This window comes from Tripterygium wilfordii, chromosome 17 (assembly GCF_013401445.1).
Source record: "Tripterygium wilfordii isolate XIE 37 chromosome 17, ASM1340144v1, whole genome shotgun sequence".
Taxonomy (NCBI): domain Eukaryota; kingdom Viridiplantae; phylum Streptophyta; class Magnoliopsida; order Celastrales; family Celastraceae; genus Tripterygium; species Tripterygium wilfordii.
Genome location: NC_052248.1, coordinates 12,106,881 through 12,119,937, shown reverse-complemented (window position 1 = coordinate 12,119,937; position 13,057 = coordinate 12,106,881). Strand labels below are relative to the sequence as shown.

The 13,057-nt window shown below is 36.4% G+C and overlaps 2 protein-coding genes across 4 annotated transcripts; both read right to left on the bottom strand.

The window, feature by feature from the left end:
- Positions 1–2,525: 2,525 nt before the first annotated feature.
- LOC119982896 (monoacylglycerol lipase abhd6-A) lies at positions 2,526–4,125 on the bottom strand. Its single transcript, XM_038826492.1, has 4 exons — positions 3,423–4,125; positions 3,057–3,149; positions 2,850–2,917; positions 2,526–2,715 (listed from the first exon to the last, which is right to left on the bottom strand). Exons 1-4 carry the CDS (start codon positions 4,059–4,061, stop codon positions 2,580–2,582), a joined length of 936 nt encoding a protein of 311 aa, XP_038682420.1. The 5' UTR covers positions 4,062–4,125; the 3' UTR covers positions 2,526–2,579.
- A 125-nt stretch (positions 4,126–4,250) lies between these two features.
- On the bottom strand, positions 4,251–12,666 carry LOC119982895 (outer envelope protein 64, mitochondrial). Of its 3 annotated transcripts, XM_038826489.1 has the most exons (14): positions 12,237–12,663; positions 11,883–12,035; positions 11,676–11,800; positions 11,432–11,491; positions 11,212–11,337; positions 10,565–10,747; positions 10,217–10,361; positions 9,060–9,228; positions 8,091–8,225; positions 7,789–7,989; positions 6,753–6,880; positions 6,611–6,662; positions 5,450–5,519; positions 4,251–4,572 (listed from the first exon to the last, which is right to left on the bottom strand). In XM_038826489.1, exons 1-14 carry the CDS (start codon positions 12,485–12,487, stop codon positions 4,490–4,492), a joined length of 1,881 nt encoding a protein of 626 aa, XP_038682417.1. In that variant the 5' UTR covers positions 12,488–12,663; the 3' UTR covers positions 4,251–4,489. The 3 variants fall into 3 exon arrangements, with proteins under 3 accessions (XP_038682417.1, XP_038682418.1, XP_038682419.1); XM_038826490.1 differs by lacking the exon at positions 11,432–11,491 and having other exon boundaries at positions 12,237–12,661; XM_038826491.1 differs by lacking the exons at positions 4,251–4,572; positions 5,450–5,519; positions 6,611–6,662; positions 6,753–6,880 and adding an exon at positions 6,892–7,708 and having other exon boundaries at positions 12,237–12,666.
- Positions 12,667–13,057: the final 391 nt, after the last annotated feature.

Below are 13,057 nucleotides of genomic sequence, written 5' to 3'. Positions count from 1 at the left end.
GAGGTAGCCAATCCAATCAAATGTCGTACGTAGGGATGAAAATAGACCGAGTCATCCGTGGATGACTCACGGGTGATCCATTATAGGTCAGGGTCAAGGTCAGGTTTTGCTCATATGATAAAAGAGCCGAACTCGTGCCTATTTTCAACTCTGTTATGTTATACGGGCCAAGCCCGAGCTTCAAGGAGCCTGACTCGTAGGCCCTATGGCCTATATATACATTATTATCTTTTTGAATACATGAGAAAGAAAATGGGGAGATTCAAACTTGAGACCTCTATGAAATACAATACATATAAATGTCATATGAACTACTTATGTTTCTCAACATATACATTATTATACATATATAAGTATCTAACATATATACATACATATATTAAAAATCCAACTACCAAAGCCCACTTAAGATAAGTCCAAAGTCCAATTATTTCTCTTTGGTGGGCCTCGTCAAGAGCCCTCTCTTTCATGCCTTTGTCTTTCATCAGATGATGAGTAGACCAGTTCTCGTCCTCTTTGATTTGTAAATCATATTCGGTGGACAGACAGGTTAAAGAATAAAGAGTCGATAATGTCGTGGTGGGACAGCAGCTACTTTGCATCCAAATCATTCACGTTTTCAATGTATTTGGTTCTTTAACGGGAAAAATAAGGATAAGTCACTTAAAAGATAGGGTCATTTGTAATTAAATCACGGAAATAAATTTTTTTTTAATTAGGTCATTTCGGTCCAATTCCTATCAATTTATTGTTGGAAATTGTTGATCTGGCTTATTGCGGCCACACATCAACAAATTTTGATTGCGTGGCGCATACATGTCATTATTAATAATAATCCAAAAAAATAAATATTGACATGTAATACATTTATAATTAGAAAATGAAAAACGAAGAAGAAGATTTGAAGAAAAGCATCCAAAATCAGAACACCAAGCGACATTTTCCTGTCTATTCCAGAAGCCATCATCTTCCTCCAAGCGGCAACTCATTCTCAATCATTAGCAATGGATGATTTGAAGAAAAGCATCCAAAATCAAAACACCAAAGAAATCTCTGTGATTGTTTCGTGCATGAATTGGAGATCCTCGACAAGATCCGACGCGAACGAGGATTTGGAAGCACGAATCAAAGATCTTCATCCAGATCTCTCTTCCTGTTTGTCCAGATCCGGTCCGGAGTGGATTTCTCCGGTGCGCCCATATCTAAGTTAAAAAACTAGTTATTAACCTATTATCTAAGTTATCTTTTGAGTTAAGGAACTCTCCTAGTCTCCTTCACAACAAGTTGCACATGGAATTGTCAAGTCAATCCATCTTTCTTTCTTTTTTTAATTATCAATTATCAAAACATCATTTCTTTGCGTTTGCATTTATGAATGTAGTTTTAATTATCAAAATTTTTTTCCCAGAATTAAAATTTTAAAAGAAATTTTGGAAGGAAAAAAGTACTCCAATTGAAATATTAAACTTCATAAAAAAGTTAGATTATTTTCCGAATGCATCAATCACTTATAGAAATTTATTAACGATACCTATAATAGTAACTTCTGCATAACAAAGTTTTTCAAAACTTAAACTTGTAACAAATTACTTACGGTCAACTATGTCACAAAAAATGATAAATGGATTGGCTACGTTATCATTTGAAAAATAAATGTTAGAGAATCTTGAATATAAAACTTTAATTAGTGTTTTTGCATCTCAAAAAGTAAAAAAAGTAAATTTTAAATAAAAAATAAAAACTCATATTAAATTTAAAGGGACATCGATTATAATATTTGCTCGGGGCCTCTAATTATGTTGAGCCGCCCTTGCTAATTGTGAACCAGATCGAACGAGAGAGAGGGGGTAGCAAGTTGAGATGAGAATGAGAGATTGTGTTATTTTAGGGTTAAATTGTTTTTTGAGTTTTGTCTTTTTTTTTTCTAATTATAAATATATTAGATGTCACATTTTTTTATTTATAAATATTTTTCACAATGACATGTCAAATCCACATCATCAAAATATGTTGATGTATGGCCGCAATTAGCCAGGTCAGTAATTTCCGATGACGAGTAGATCAGAGTGGGACCGGAATCGGAATGATCTATTTATCTAAATTGAAAACATTGGGTGACCTAATTGGAAAAACAATTTCTTTGAGTTACCCAATTACAAATTGAGTGGTTTATCCATACTTTTCTAATTTTTTAATATAAAAATATTATTATTATTTATTATTTTTCTAAATTTCATTAGATTCAAAATCATTAAAATTGATCATTTATTAATCTTCTGAGATTTTTTTTTTACAAAATATTAATATTAAAAAGTAAGTAAAAGGAGGAACCACTCAAAAAAAGCAGCCTACCGCAATCCCAATCCCAATCCCAATCCCAATCCCAATCCAATCAAACCTCGTACCATGTAGACTCTGTATGGTTCCAATTTTATGGGATGCGAGCTCCATCAATTAATAGGCTAATTGGAAAGTTCATACATACTAAACCATCTCATTTGGTAGAAGATTTTTTAAATCTGTAGCTAATTGCGTTTAATAATCACAAATTAAAATGATTTGACTCTGATTTCTTATCATTAACAAGAGGATACATTATTATTATTATCTACAAGGAAGGATCTGAGGTGCCTGAGGAACTCCTTTGGCCTTTCTAGGTTCACTGCATGCCCTGCATTCTTTACCACTACTAGGCTTGCACCTTCACCGATATGCCTAATATATATATATATATATATATATATATATATATATATATATATATATCACCAACGATATTAACATATAATTAATTAAAGTTGTTGTTGTTTTAATTATAAAAAAATATTAAATTAAATTAGACCAAGTACCTTTTTAATCTGTTTCCCAGCTCCAAAGGAAATATTTGGTCTTGCTCTCCCCATACTATCAATGTAGGCTGCTCCAATGGCAAAACCAAAATATGCATGGGTGATGATCAGATCAACCACACATACATGTATTTTATATATATATATATGTGTGTGTGTGTGTGTTAATTTGGTGTAGGACAAGAAATTAACAAAAAAGAATGAAACCTGTGTGATTTTAGGAAGATTAGAGAGATGTCTATCTTTGAGTATTGCGTGTATTAGCTCTCTCTTCTCCTCAACATAATCTGTGCACATCACCTGCACAAATCCACACCAAATAGTTATTAGGTTGCATTGTATACATAGGATGTCAGATATCCAAACACAAACACATCAAGAATATTGTCCGCTCTGGACCACAAGCCCGTACGGATTTATTCTTCATGAAGAATCGCCATTGGTTCTTAAGCTTACAAAACGTGTTATTGTGTGAGAGGTGCAAAGCTTTTACTTATATAATACTCGGTTTGGTTATGTTAATCCGATGTGGGATATTAGTCCTGACATAGGACGTGAAAACATGTATCTTACATGGATGAAATCGGAGAGGAACCAAGAAGGCACGCCCCGGGCAGGCTTAACGAACGAAAACCGCAACAACTCCCTCAGTTTCTCAGGCGTCTGAGGCAATAAAATACTGGAAGCCTCGTCCAGATTTGGCACCTTAAACAAACCATCTTCCATGTCCTTCTCCTCCAAACAAACTCCTGTACAACACAACACCAACCGCTCCACAGACTCCGGAAACTGCACCGCCATATTATACCCTACAAACCCTCCATAACTAATCCCCACAAGGCTCATTCTATCCACTCCTTGTGCTCCCATCATTTTCATTACACATTGAGCTTGGAACGCCTCCGTCCGCTCATTCCTAGCCGTGTAGGATTCTCCGAAGAAGAGTAAATCGGGGACGTAGACGTTAAACGGGGCAGTGAAGTGGCGGAGATGGTCTCCATATTGCCACATTGCGTTGGCACCAAAGCCATGGAGGAGGAGGAGATTTGGCTTTGATGGTTTGTGAATTTTGGGGATCCAGCAGTGCATGATTGTGCCATCTCCAATGTCGGTTTTCATGGATTGGAGGCCGGCATTTGCGAAGGTGTAGCGGTAGAGCCAGTCCCTGGATGCAGCAAAGCTGAAATATTTGGATATCTTAAGAGGAGACATAATGCATGGAGATTGGATTCAGTTTCTGTACAAACCAATTAAGACATCAAACAATAATGTTTGTACAAGAATGCTATTTATGGTCATTCATCAGCTGCCATTAGATAAGAGTTTGTGATGGCATGGCTTAGAATTAACAGGAGATCAATAAAATGCAAAGCTGTCCGCGCTAATCGGAATCTCACATAATTAGGAAAAGAAATGAAATTTTGGTAATATAAATGAAGTGTCCGGTCAGCTGTTATTTCCATAGTTATGGAAGTCAAACTATGACAACTACAGGAAAAATATGACAGTAAAATTTATTGACAAAACTTGCAGTAGCCACGGATAAGGGAAGCTTCAACTCGCAAATATGCTACACCATTTACCGGATCGTTGGCCGACGCACACACTTATGTGTAAGAAAGGCTATAGAGAAGCAATAATCAACTTAACAGTTTCCTTAGTCTCTTTTCAGCATGATTAGCTACTTTGTTCTGTGGTTCAAGAACAAGGGCATGCTTGAAATCTGCAAACACCAAGAAAAAGAACTGATTGTTAGGAAATGACGCAGAAACACATTACCAACACAAGTCAGATCTCAAATGGAAACTAATCACCTCATATGTTTGCACGTGTAAACACAGCATGAAACATTAACAATAACCTTTAATTAAATGCACGAGATATTAACGAAAAACATTATAAGGAATATCATAAACAAGTCAGGCAATAGATTATTTCAGCTCAGGTTTATCTAGCGAACAATTGATATATACCCAAGGTTGAGCTCGATTTTGTAACAAAAATAATGGTTTCAGCCAGTAACTCAGAAAAGGAATTCCAGCAGTATCTCAAGATTGGCTCGGTTGTTTGTACCAACAATCTTTAGCCCAAAATTCACGAGCTCAATCTCAAGTTTAAACACATCCCACGGAATTATTTTCTTTCGGCGTATAAAATACTATTTTTGACAAGTCTACCTGTTAACACAGCCAGTCCCAGGCCAAGATTGAGGAGAGGATAGCAGCAGGTTGGTGGCCAGAATAAAACTTATCAAACCATGTGAATATGAATCCAAAAAAGTAGTTCCATTTGGACGTCCCCCAGTTGCAATGCACAAGATTCCACATAGTGTATTCGAACTAGTTTTCTGGTCAATCATTACTAAAGTTTGAACTCTTATATGGAAAAATTGTATGTGCCCAATCGGCATGGCATATGCAAACCTAAATAGTACAACTCACGACACTAAGAACCACTATTTTACTTGAAATTGGTAGAAAAATCACAGATACCCAATTCATACTGCATTTTGAAACCTGAGCTTTCCCAGAGGGAACAAAGTCACCTATCTGAGCCAGTCATTGGTGCAACAGATGAGCAACAAAAAACCAAGATCTCACCTTCGATAGCCTCTTTGTAATGAAGAAGTGATTCTCTAGCAGTTCCACGCCTCAGATAAGCCTTCACATACTGCATAGCAATGACGAACTTGCTTTCTTAATTCATAAATATATTAAATGTACCTAGTTGTGGGTGAAAAAATTCAAACTACGTCATTCTGAGAAACAACAATAAGAAGCCTAAGAATTGTTCAAAAATACATTATCAGTACTATACAAAAAAAATTCTCAAGAGCAGCAGGGTAAGGAAATAAGTTACAAGAGACCGATGCAGGTATAGTTCATCACAATTTATAAGCATTTCGATGACCTTGTCATGAGCTATGTACAATGTAGCGACGCTATTAGAATGTCAGCATGCACATCTTTCTCAATCAGTGTGTCTGCCAACAAATTACAGGTGTATTTAATGAAGTAATTTAAGCAAATGGAATCCAACATGTTATTATGTCGCAATGCATGCCTTTATTAATCAGTGTGTCTGACAGCAAATGACAAGTGCAATTGATATTTTGATGTCAAAATCATAGTATTATGAAAATCCAGTCTTTCAATTTTATCTCTTGTAATTGCTGCGCTACTACATACTAAAGTTGGAAGCACAACATAAATGGATATGTCATATGTGTCATGAATAGCCAACGGCAAACAATTGAAGATCCGAATCATACACCCAACTGTAACCCTAAACATCTAAACGGTAGTGCCTTTAGAATGCATGATTAACCCCCCTCAAGAAACCCAAGAAAGAATTCCGAGAATATCTTGAAGGATATTACAGGGCTTGAAAAGATCCAAGGAAGAGTGGAGAAACAACTGGTCATAACAAGATTCTATTCCATGATTTACGACAACAGCGAGCAATGGCAGGGGAAAAGCTCAGTTTCACACGAGTTCTGGTCTTGAGTTTAGAAAGCATACTTGTAATTTGATTACCTGACAAGCTACACCCACAGTGAAATTTATTATACCGCAATATCATACATGGAGTCATACTTGAAGAAACAGATGACAATAACAGAGAGAAGCAAAATTAAGCAAAGTAGGACACATTTTTGGTGCCAAAGCTGATGGCACAAATAAACAGGGTTAAAAGAATGCAGGAACAGAAAATGCTCGTTTCACGAAGAGCACTGAATATCACAAAGTTTGTCCCGTCACCTTTTTATCAAGTGATATTGCCCTATTGCAGTCCTCTTCAGCTTCTCGAAAACTGCATACAGTGAAACCAATAGTAAGAACCATCTTAATCCAAATCAACAAAGGGAAGATGACATGTTCAAAAAATAAAGAAATATCAGACCATGCTAATTCTAAATAAGCTGCAGCGCGGTTGCCATAGTAAGTTGCATTAATCTCGTTTAATTTAATAGCTTCACTGTAATAATTCACAGCCTTATTCCACTGCTTTCCCTTAAATGCAGCATTTCCCTACAAAAAGATAGCTGGTCATCAGAATTATAAAAAAGCTTACAACAGCCATTTTGTTCTCTTTCTTATGCATTTTCTTTCTTCAAATCGACATAGGTGTAGCTTCAGAGTGCAAGCAAAATGGTATGATCTAGCGCATCACATAGGAGTGGTAACTTTTAACAGCAATCATCTGAGAAATCATTTACACTGCGATGAGAACACATGGCAGATAGATACATGAAGCAACCAAAAGCCAGATTTTTGTAAATAGCCCGCTGCAAAAGACCCTCCTAGATGAATAAGTGAAAAGAGGTTGTGAAGAAAACCAGCACAAGTATGTAAATGGGAATAGCATAAGAATTTGAAGTCCCCCAATGAGAATTTTATCAAGTCAAATTGATTAATATGACTGAAGAGACATTGATACAACGATCCTTCAACTGCATTCAAGCAAAGTTGAAAGTGATAAAATTGAAGATAAACGGATAGCACAAATAACTCAGGCTTCCATCTTACTTCAATGATTTTCCTTGTTTCTTCTCTTAATAATATAAAGTAAGAAACATCTTCAATCACTTGCATGCTACCTGGCATTAAAAACTGAAGGAAAATAAAGGATAGATAGATGACTAAGCCATGCAAATTCACCGAGTCCTACATGACAAAAATCCAACACCACATTTGTAGATCACATGGAAAGATTTATGTCCACACCACTAAGAGCTTTTAATAAATGGGCTCAAGGAATCTAGCCCATAAGACCTTATCCAAAAAGTTCCCACACACGTACCTCTTGAGCATGAATCACTGATAGCATAGTAAATCGTAAATCCCACTTTGGTTGGTCTAATATAAGAAAGAACTACTGATTTTTATAATATGAGAAAAAAATTATGAATCCATTTCTCACAAAGACACAATCCTACCTTCTCTTTCAGGAGCTCAGAAGCATCCATATTTCCATTGGTGTCTGGCAATACTGCTGATTTGGACACAATGCCTACTTGCTCTTGAAGAGGTGAGTACATGTCCAACAAGGTATCAAGTAGAAATTTGTCTGCCCCGTGGTACGATATCAATGAAACAGATATGGGACACTCGCCATGCTTACCCAAAGGAATTGTCACCTAGCAATGAAATGTAGAAATAATGAAAGAATTAAGCAAAGAAAAGTGAACCAAGGTAGTTAAAAAGTGCGGACAAAAGTCATATCATGCAACTTGATTACCTGACAGCAACCAGACACGCTAGCAATGCTCAATAGAACCAAAGCTTGATCACGAAATTCAGTGGAATAAGCTCTCTTTGAATTACGCTTCAATGAGGACTCCACAACTGTTGGAATTACCAATATTCCATTATCCTGGAAATGAAGAGAGTTCAGATATAAAATATAAGAACTGCTACGTAATCTTCACTATATCGAAATTGCCCCTTGATTTTTGTGTCGCAAATCATAATACATTTACGTAATCCAAAAGTATGCAGCCCAAGAAAAGGGAAGGAAAAAGAAGCAAGTTAGCAAAATACGAGAAGTATATAAATCTCCTTCAAAAATCATCTAAGCCACATACTACTATGATTCCTGAATTTCAATGGAGTACCACACTAAGCATGTCCTCCATGTCAGATAATATACACTGCTGACCAGTCAAGGGATCTTACTAAGGGAAACATTTCAGACATAAAATCCTACAAATAATTTTTCCTCATGTAGTCTACCAAAGAAACAGAAATTTTGCTGAACATCCTCCTTGATTAATTGGTATCAAGGTAAACGCTTTCCATCATAGGTAGCCCAACAATAAAAGCACACATGGCCATTTCAGTCAACTGTGAACTAAACATTAAAGATTATGTCATAAGAAAATATAATCCCACACTTCCCAAGTACTATTTGTTTGAAGTATACTATCCTCGGTAGTTTCACCTTAATTATTCACATGAATTATAATTTAGAAAAATAAATAAAATCAAACAGCACATTGAGTGATCAGGCATCAATGCATCATATTCATTAGCACCCTGCCACCACAGTGGATCCTTCTACAACTGAAACTTCCATTGGAAGAGAAATAACATTATGCTACTCAAAAGCTTCCAAGTTCAAGAATAAGAAGAAAAAAAATTGCACAATTTGAAGTACATGGCTGTCTCATTGAAATTACAACAACAATTTCCCACAAGTAGGGTTTACCTTCAGTAAACTTTGAAGAGCTGCTCGCATCTCAGTCCTGACTTTATACAGACCTTTGATGTACCCAGGCGCAGAGTTAACTGCTGCAAGAACATATTCAGAGACATCAGATGCTAACCTGGGTTTGACTGATTTAATCCATTCTTCATGGTTGGTTTTGAATTCATATCTGAAAGACATGAACAATCATCACGTATGTTAGTCAGAATAGGAACAAGGATTAGCAGAAGACAATTAGGTTTAACCCTCTTCAAGTCTTCAATTGCCAAGATCTGGTCAAATGTCAAAGTACACAACAAACAGAAAAGCGCCTAAGCAAGTAAGCATATTCGGAACTCTAAGCATATCAGTCTCCCTCATCAGTTCCCAAATTCTTTTGAGTACACAAAACGCCTCCAACAATAACAAACAGGCAAGAGTGGCAAACTTTTCATATTAGCTTTAATTCTTTTTTTGAATAGAAAATTTTCATATTAGCTTTAATTCATGCTCGTCTGTAGTTTTCTCGTCTCTTTCTTCTTTTTCCCCCTTTTTGGTAGGGCAGGAAGAATGAGGAAGGAGAGGAGTATTTCCAAACCCCGTTGAAGGGTGGGAAGGTAATTACCAAAGTTGGGAAGGTCCCCACAAACTATAAATAAGAAACTGAAGTGATAATGTACAACAATTACTCTAGGCCTGTTGATACAAAAGTCTCCCTCATTGTAAGGAAAAACTTATTGAGCTGCATCATAAAGCAAACATTTAACAAAAATTATAAGGCAAATATTTCTAAGCTTGCTAAAACATATACAAAACCAATCAAATGCACTTAGAGGAGCAATGAAAAATAATCAAATATTTGTAGCCCTTGCTTAAAAACTTTGACTTGTCATTAACCAAGTCACCCTCAGCATCAGTCAGACATTATTCATTTTAGAATAATGTTCCAAATGCACATAGAGAAATCGTGAAATTGTATAGCTCCTTCAAAAGGAAGCAGAAATTTCTTAACATTAATTTAAATATATCAGATAAAAATAGATAAGAATTATGACAACTCAGTAACTTATCATAACTGCAGTTAATGTGACAGCATGATGAATCAGCTGATTGATGTTACCAATATGTTTGTATTCACATACACGATATACATGGAACACAAAAGCATCTTTAAATACCTTTGTAGTGAAACCATCACAGAAGATAGAGCTCTCAAAGCTGATGTTCCATTATGTACAGTGGCTGATGGTTCATGAAAACCTTTTAAACTTGGAATATTTGAAGCAATATACTGACCAAAATTCATATTCTTTGGAGGCTCATCTGTGAAATAAATGAAAAAACATGATGGCTTCAACACATTTAATTATCACTACATTATTTCTCATCAAGATATACTTGGTCTAATGCCAATAAAATTGTCTAGCAGAAACTATAAACTTAGTTATAGAGGTATGGAACTGTTACTATAAAAAATGTTATGAATACATAATCATAAAAAATAAAAACAGAATCCAGCAACTTACACCCAGATAGATTTTCGATTGCTTTGCTAACAACATATGCTGTCTTCTGCTTGGGAACATTTGAAAGCTGAAACAGATCATCAGCAAAAATAAGGCGTCTTGTCCTTCTAGGTTCCACTGCATTCAGCCGCAATAGTGCATGTCCAACACGATGTAAAATTGATGGATCACGAGTAAACCATCCTGAAAGATGTGATTAATATAATGACCAAGACATCAGAAATCAGCAAATATTTTTTGGAACAAACGTCTACCATGACTTTCTAAAATGGCCAGCATTACTTCGGTAGCCTTAATATTATTCATTGTCTGACAGTATATGCATCGTCAAATGCATAGTGCATACATAGTCATCGCCACTTCTACCCATTTTTCCAATTTACTGTTACTCGAGATAGAGCTCCCCCACTGTTGCAAAGCACTGGTCTTTGACTTTTCTAAGAATATAATATATGACTTGACGATAGATAAACATTTTATATGACTTTAGGTTAAAGGTGAAGCATAATGATGAATATCATCAATCACTAGTCTAATTCCTGCAACATAATTTACAAAAAAAAAATTATATATATATATATATATATATAAATGATCTACATTACAGGCCAAAACTCACATGATAGAGAATTACAAAGATGGCATACCAACAGTATCTAAGCTCTGTGAATTTGGCAGAACTCCAATTGTAGAGATTGCCCCATGCGACGGTCGAAAGCTAAGGATACCACAAAATGATGCTGGAATTCTCAATCCTCCCATTGTATCAGTACCTATAATACCATTAGAGCATCAAACAATCAGAAGGTATAACGTGAAAGAATCAAATTAGTTAACTCTATTATATCTAAGAAGATTAGTAATAACTTGGATCTTTCTCCCCAGAACACACTAATTTTATTAAATGCAACCGCGACCTCCAACAACCTAAAATGGAACAAAAGAAAAGGATTAAGGCAACAACCTGTGATGACGAAAGATTCAATTCCTTAATATCGTAGGAGCTTTAAATACAAATATAAGTCTAAGTTACTTAATGCTCATCTGAATCTATTACTCCAAGGGTTGAAAATCAACATCACAAAAAATGCCACAGACTAATAAAACTCACCAAGGGCAAAGTCAACAAGTTCAGCTGCAACAGCAACGGCTGAACCACTCGAAGAACCTCCAGGGACATATGAAGGCATTTGAGGATTGACGGGGGTTCCATAATGCATATTTTCCCCAGATATTCTGATACATAAAGGAGAAGACTTGTTCACTAATTAAAGCATATCTTTCCTTAATGCGGATTAAAAAAAACATAAGGGCTTACCCTAACCCCAATTCATCCATTACAGTCTTGCCAACACAAGTAGCTCCATTCTTCAACAGAGCAGTCACCGCTACTGCAGTTTTGTCAGCCTCCCCATGTGTTCTTTCCCAGTCTGGATTCCCAAATCCAGTTACATAATCCTTTACATCAAAGCTGCAAGAACCCACCACAAAAGTATAATTAGAACCACAAAAAAAAAGAAAGGAACACTTCATATGTAAAACATGGTACATAGCACAACGCTTTGTACAGGCACGTTAAATACGCACAACCGCACAAGCACAGGTAAACGAATATTCATAAAGATATAAGTACAGGTTTGATGGATAAATAAAACAAAGATAGTGAACGAACATGTCACTGATGGCAAATGTAAGGCCAGCAAGGGTCTGCTTGGCGGCTGGAGGAGGAGGCTGAGGGAAGGGGAGAATCTCGAATCGCTTAATGAAAGCACCGAAATCCTTACTCAGCAAGGCTTTGGCATTGCGTTTCCGCCTCTGCGTCTCTGCCAATATTACAATCCCCGCCACACTTACGCCGATCACCACAACCCATACCTTCGGGTTCGACGCATTCACCTTGATCAGCTTCAACGCCTTTGACATAGATAAATGGTTGGAAAAGTCCAATGTTTGTGTCACAGAGAGAGGGAATCGGGGATTGAAGAGAGAAAAGGGGGTTTAGGAAGGGTTTTAGGGGAAGGAGACACTGACGCGATTTCAACGGAATCAAGGAACGGTGTACTAACCTGCGCTTGAGGTTACGTTTTCACCTTTTTTTGCTTGTTTACCACGAGCGAAGCTTCTGGATGTTCGTTTAAGTTTTTGCCCTTTTGGACTGCCGATCCAAACCCGGGCTTTGGAAATCAGGACCGACCCGATGCTTATCGGGCACATATTTTAATGATTTTCTAGTGAGAAAACTCAGTAAATTATTTTTTTACATTTTAGGGTTCTTGGCAGTGGCCACAAATGACATAAACATGCACATAGCTTCAATTGGCACAGGCCCAGAGTCTATCTTCCTCCACCGTTTTCTTTTTAGCAAAATTTCTGTCAACTCCACAGCCTTCAATGAACCAAAAGATGTTACGATCTCAAGTCCCACCTCGAAAGTATGAGATTTTAGTGTGGGGATTATATGGACATTGAGTTCTTTAACCTCACATGCTACCT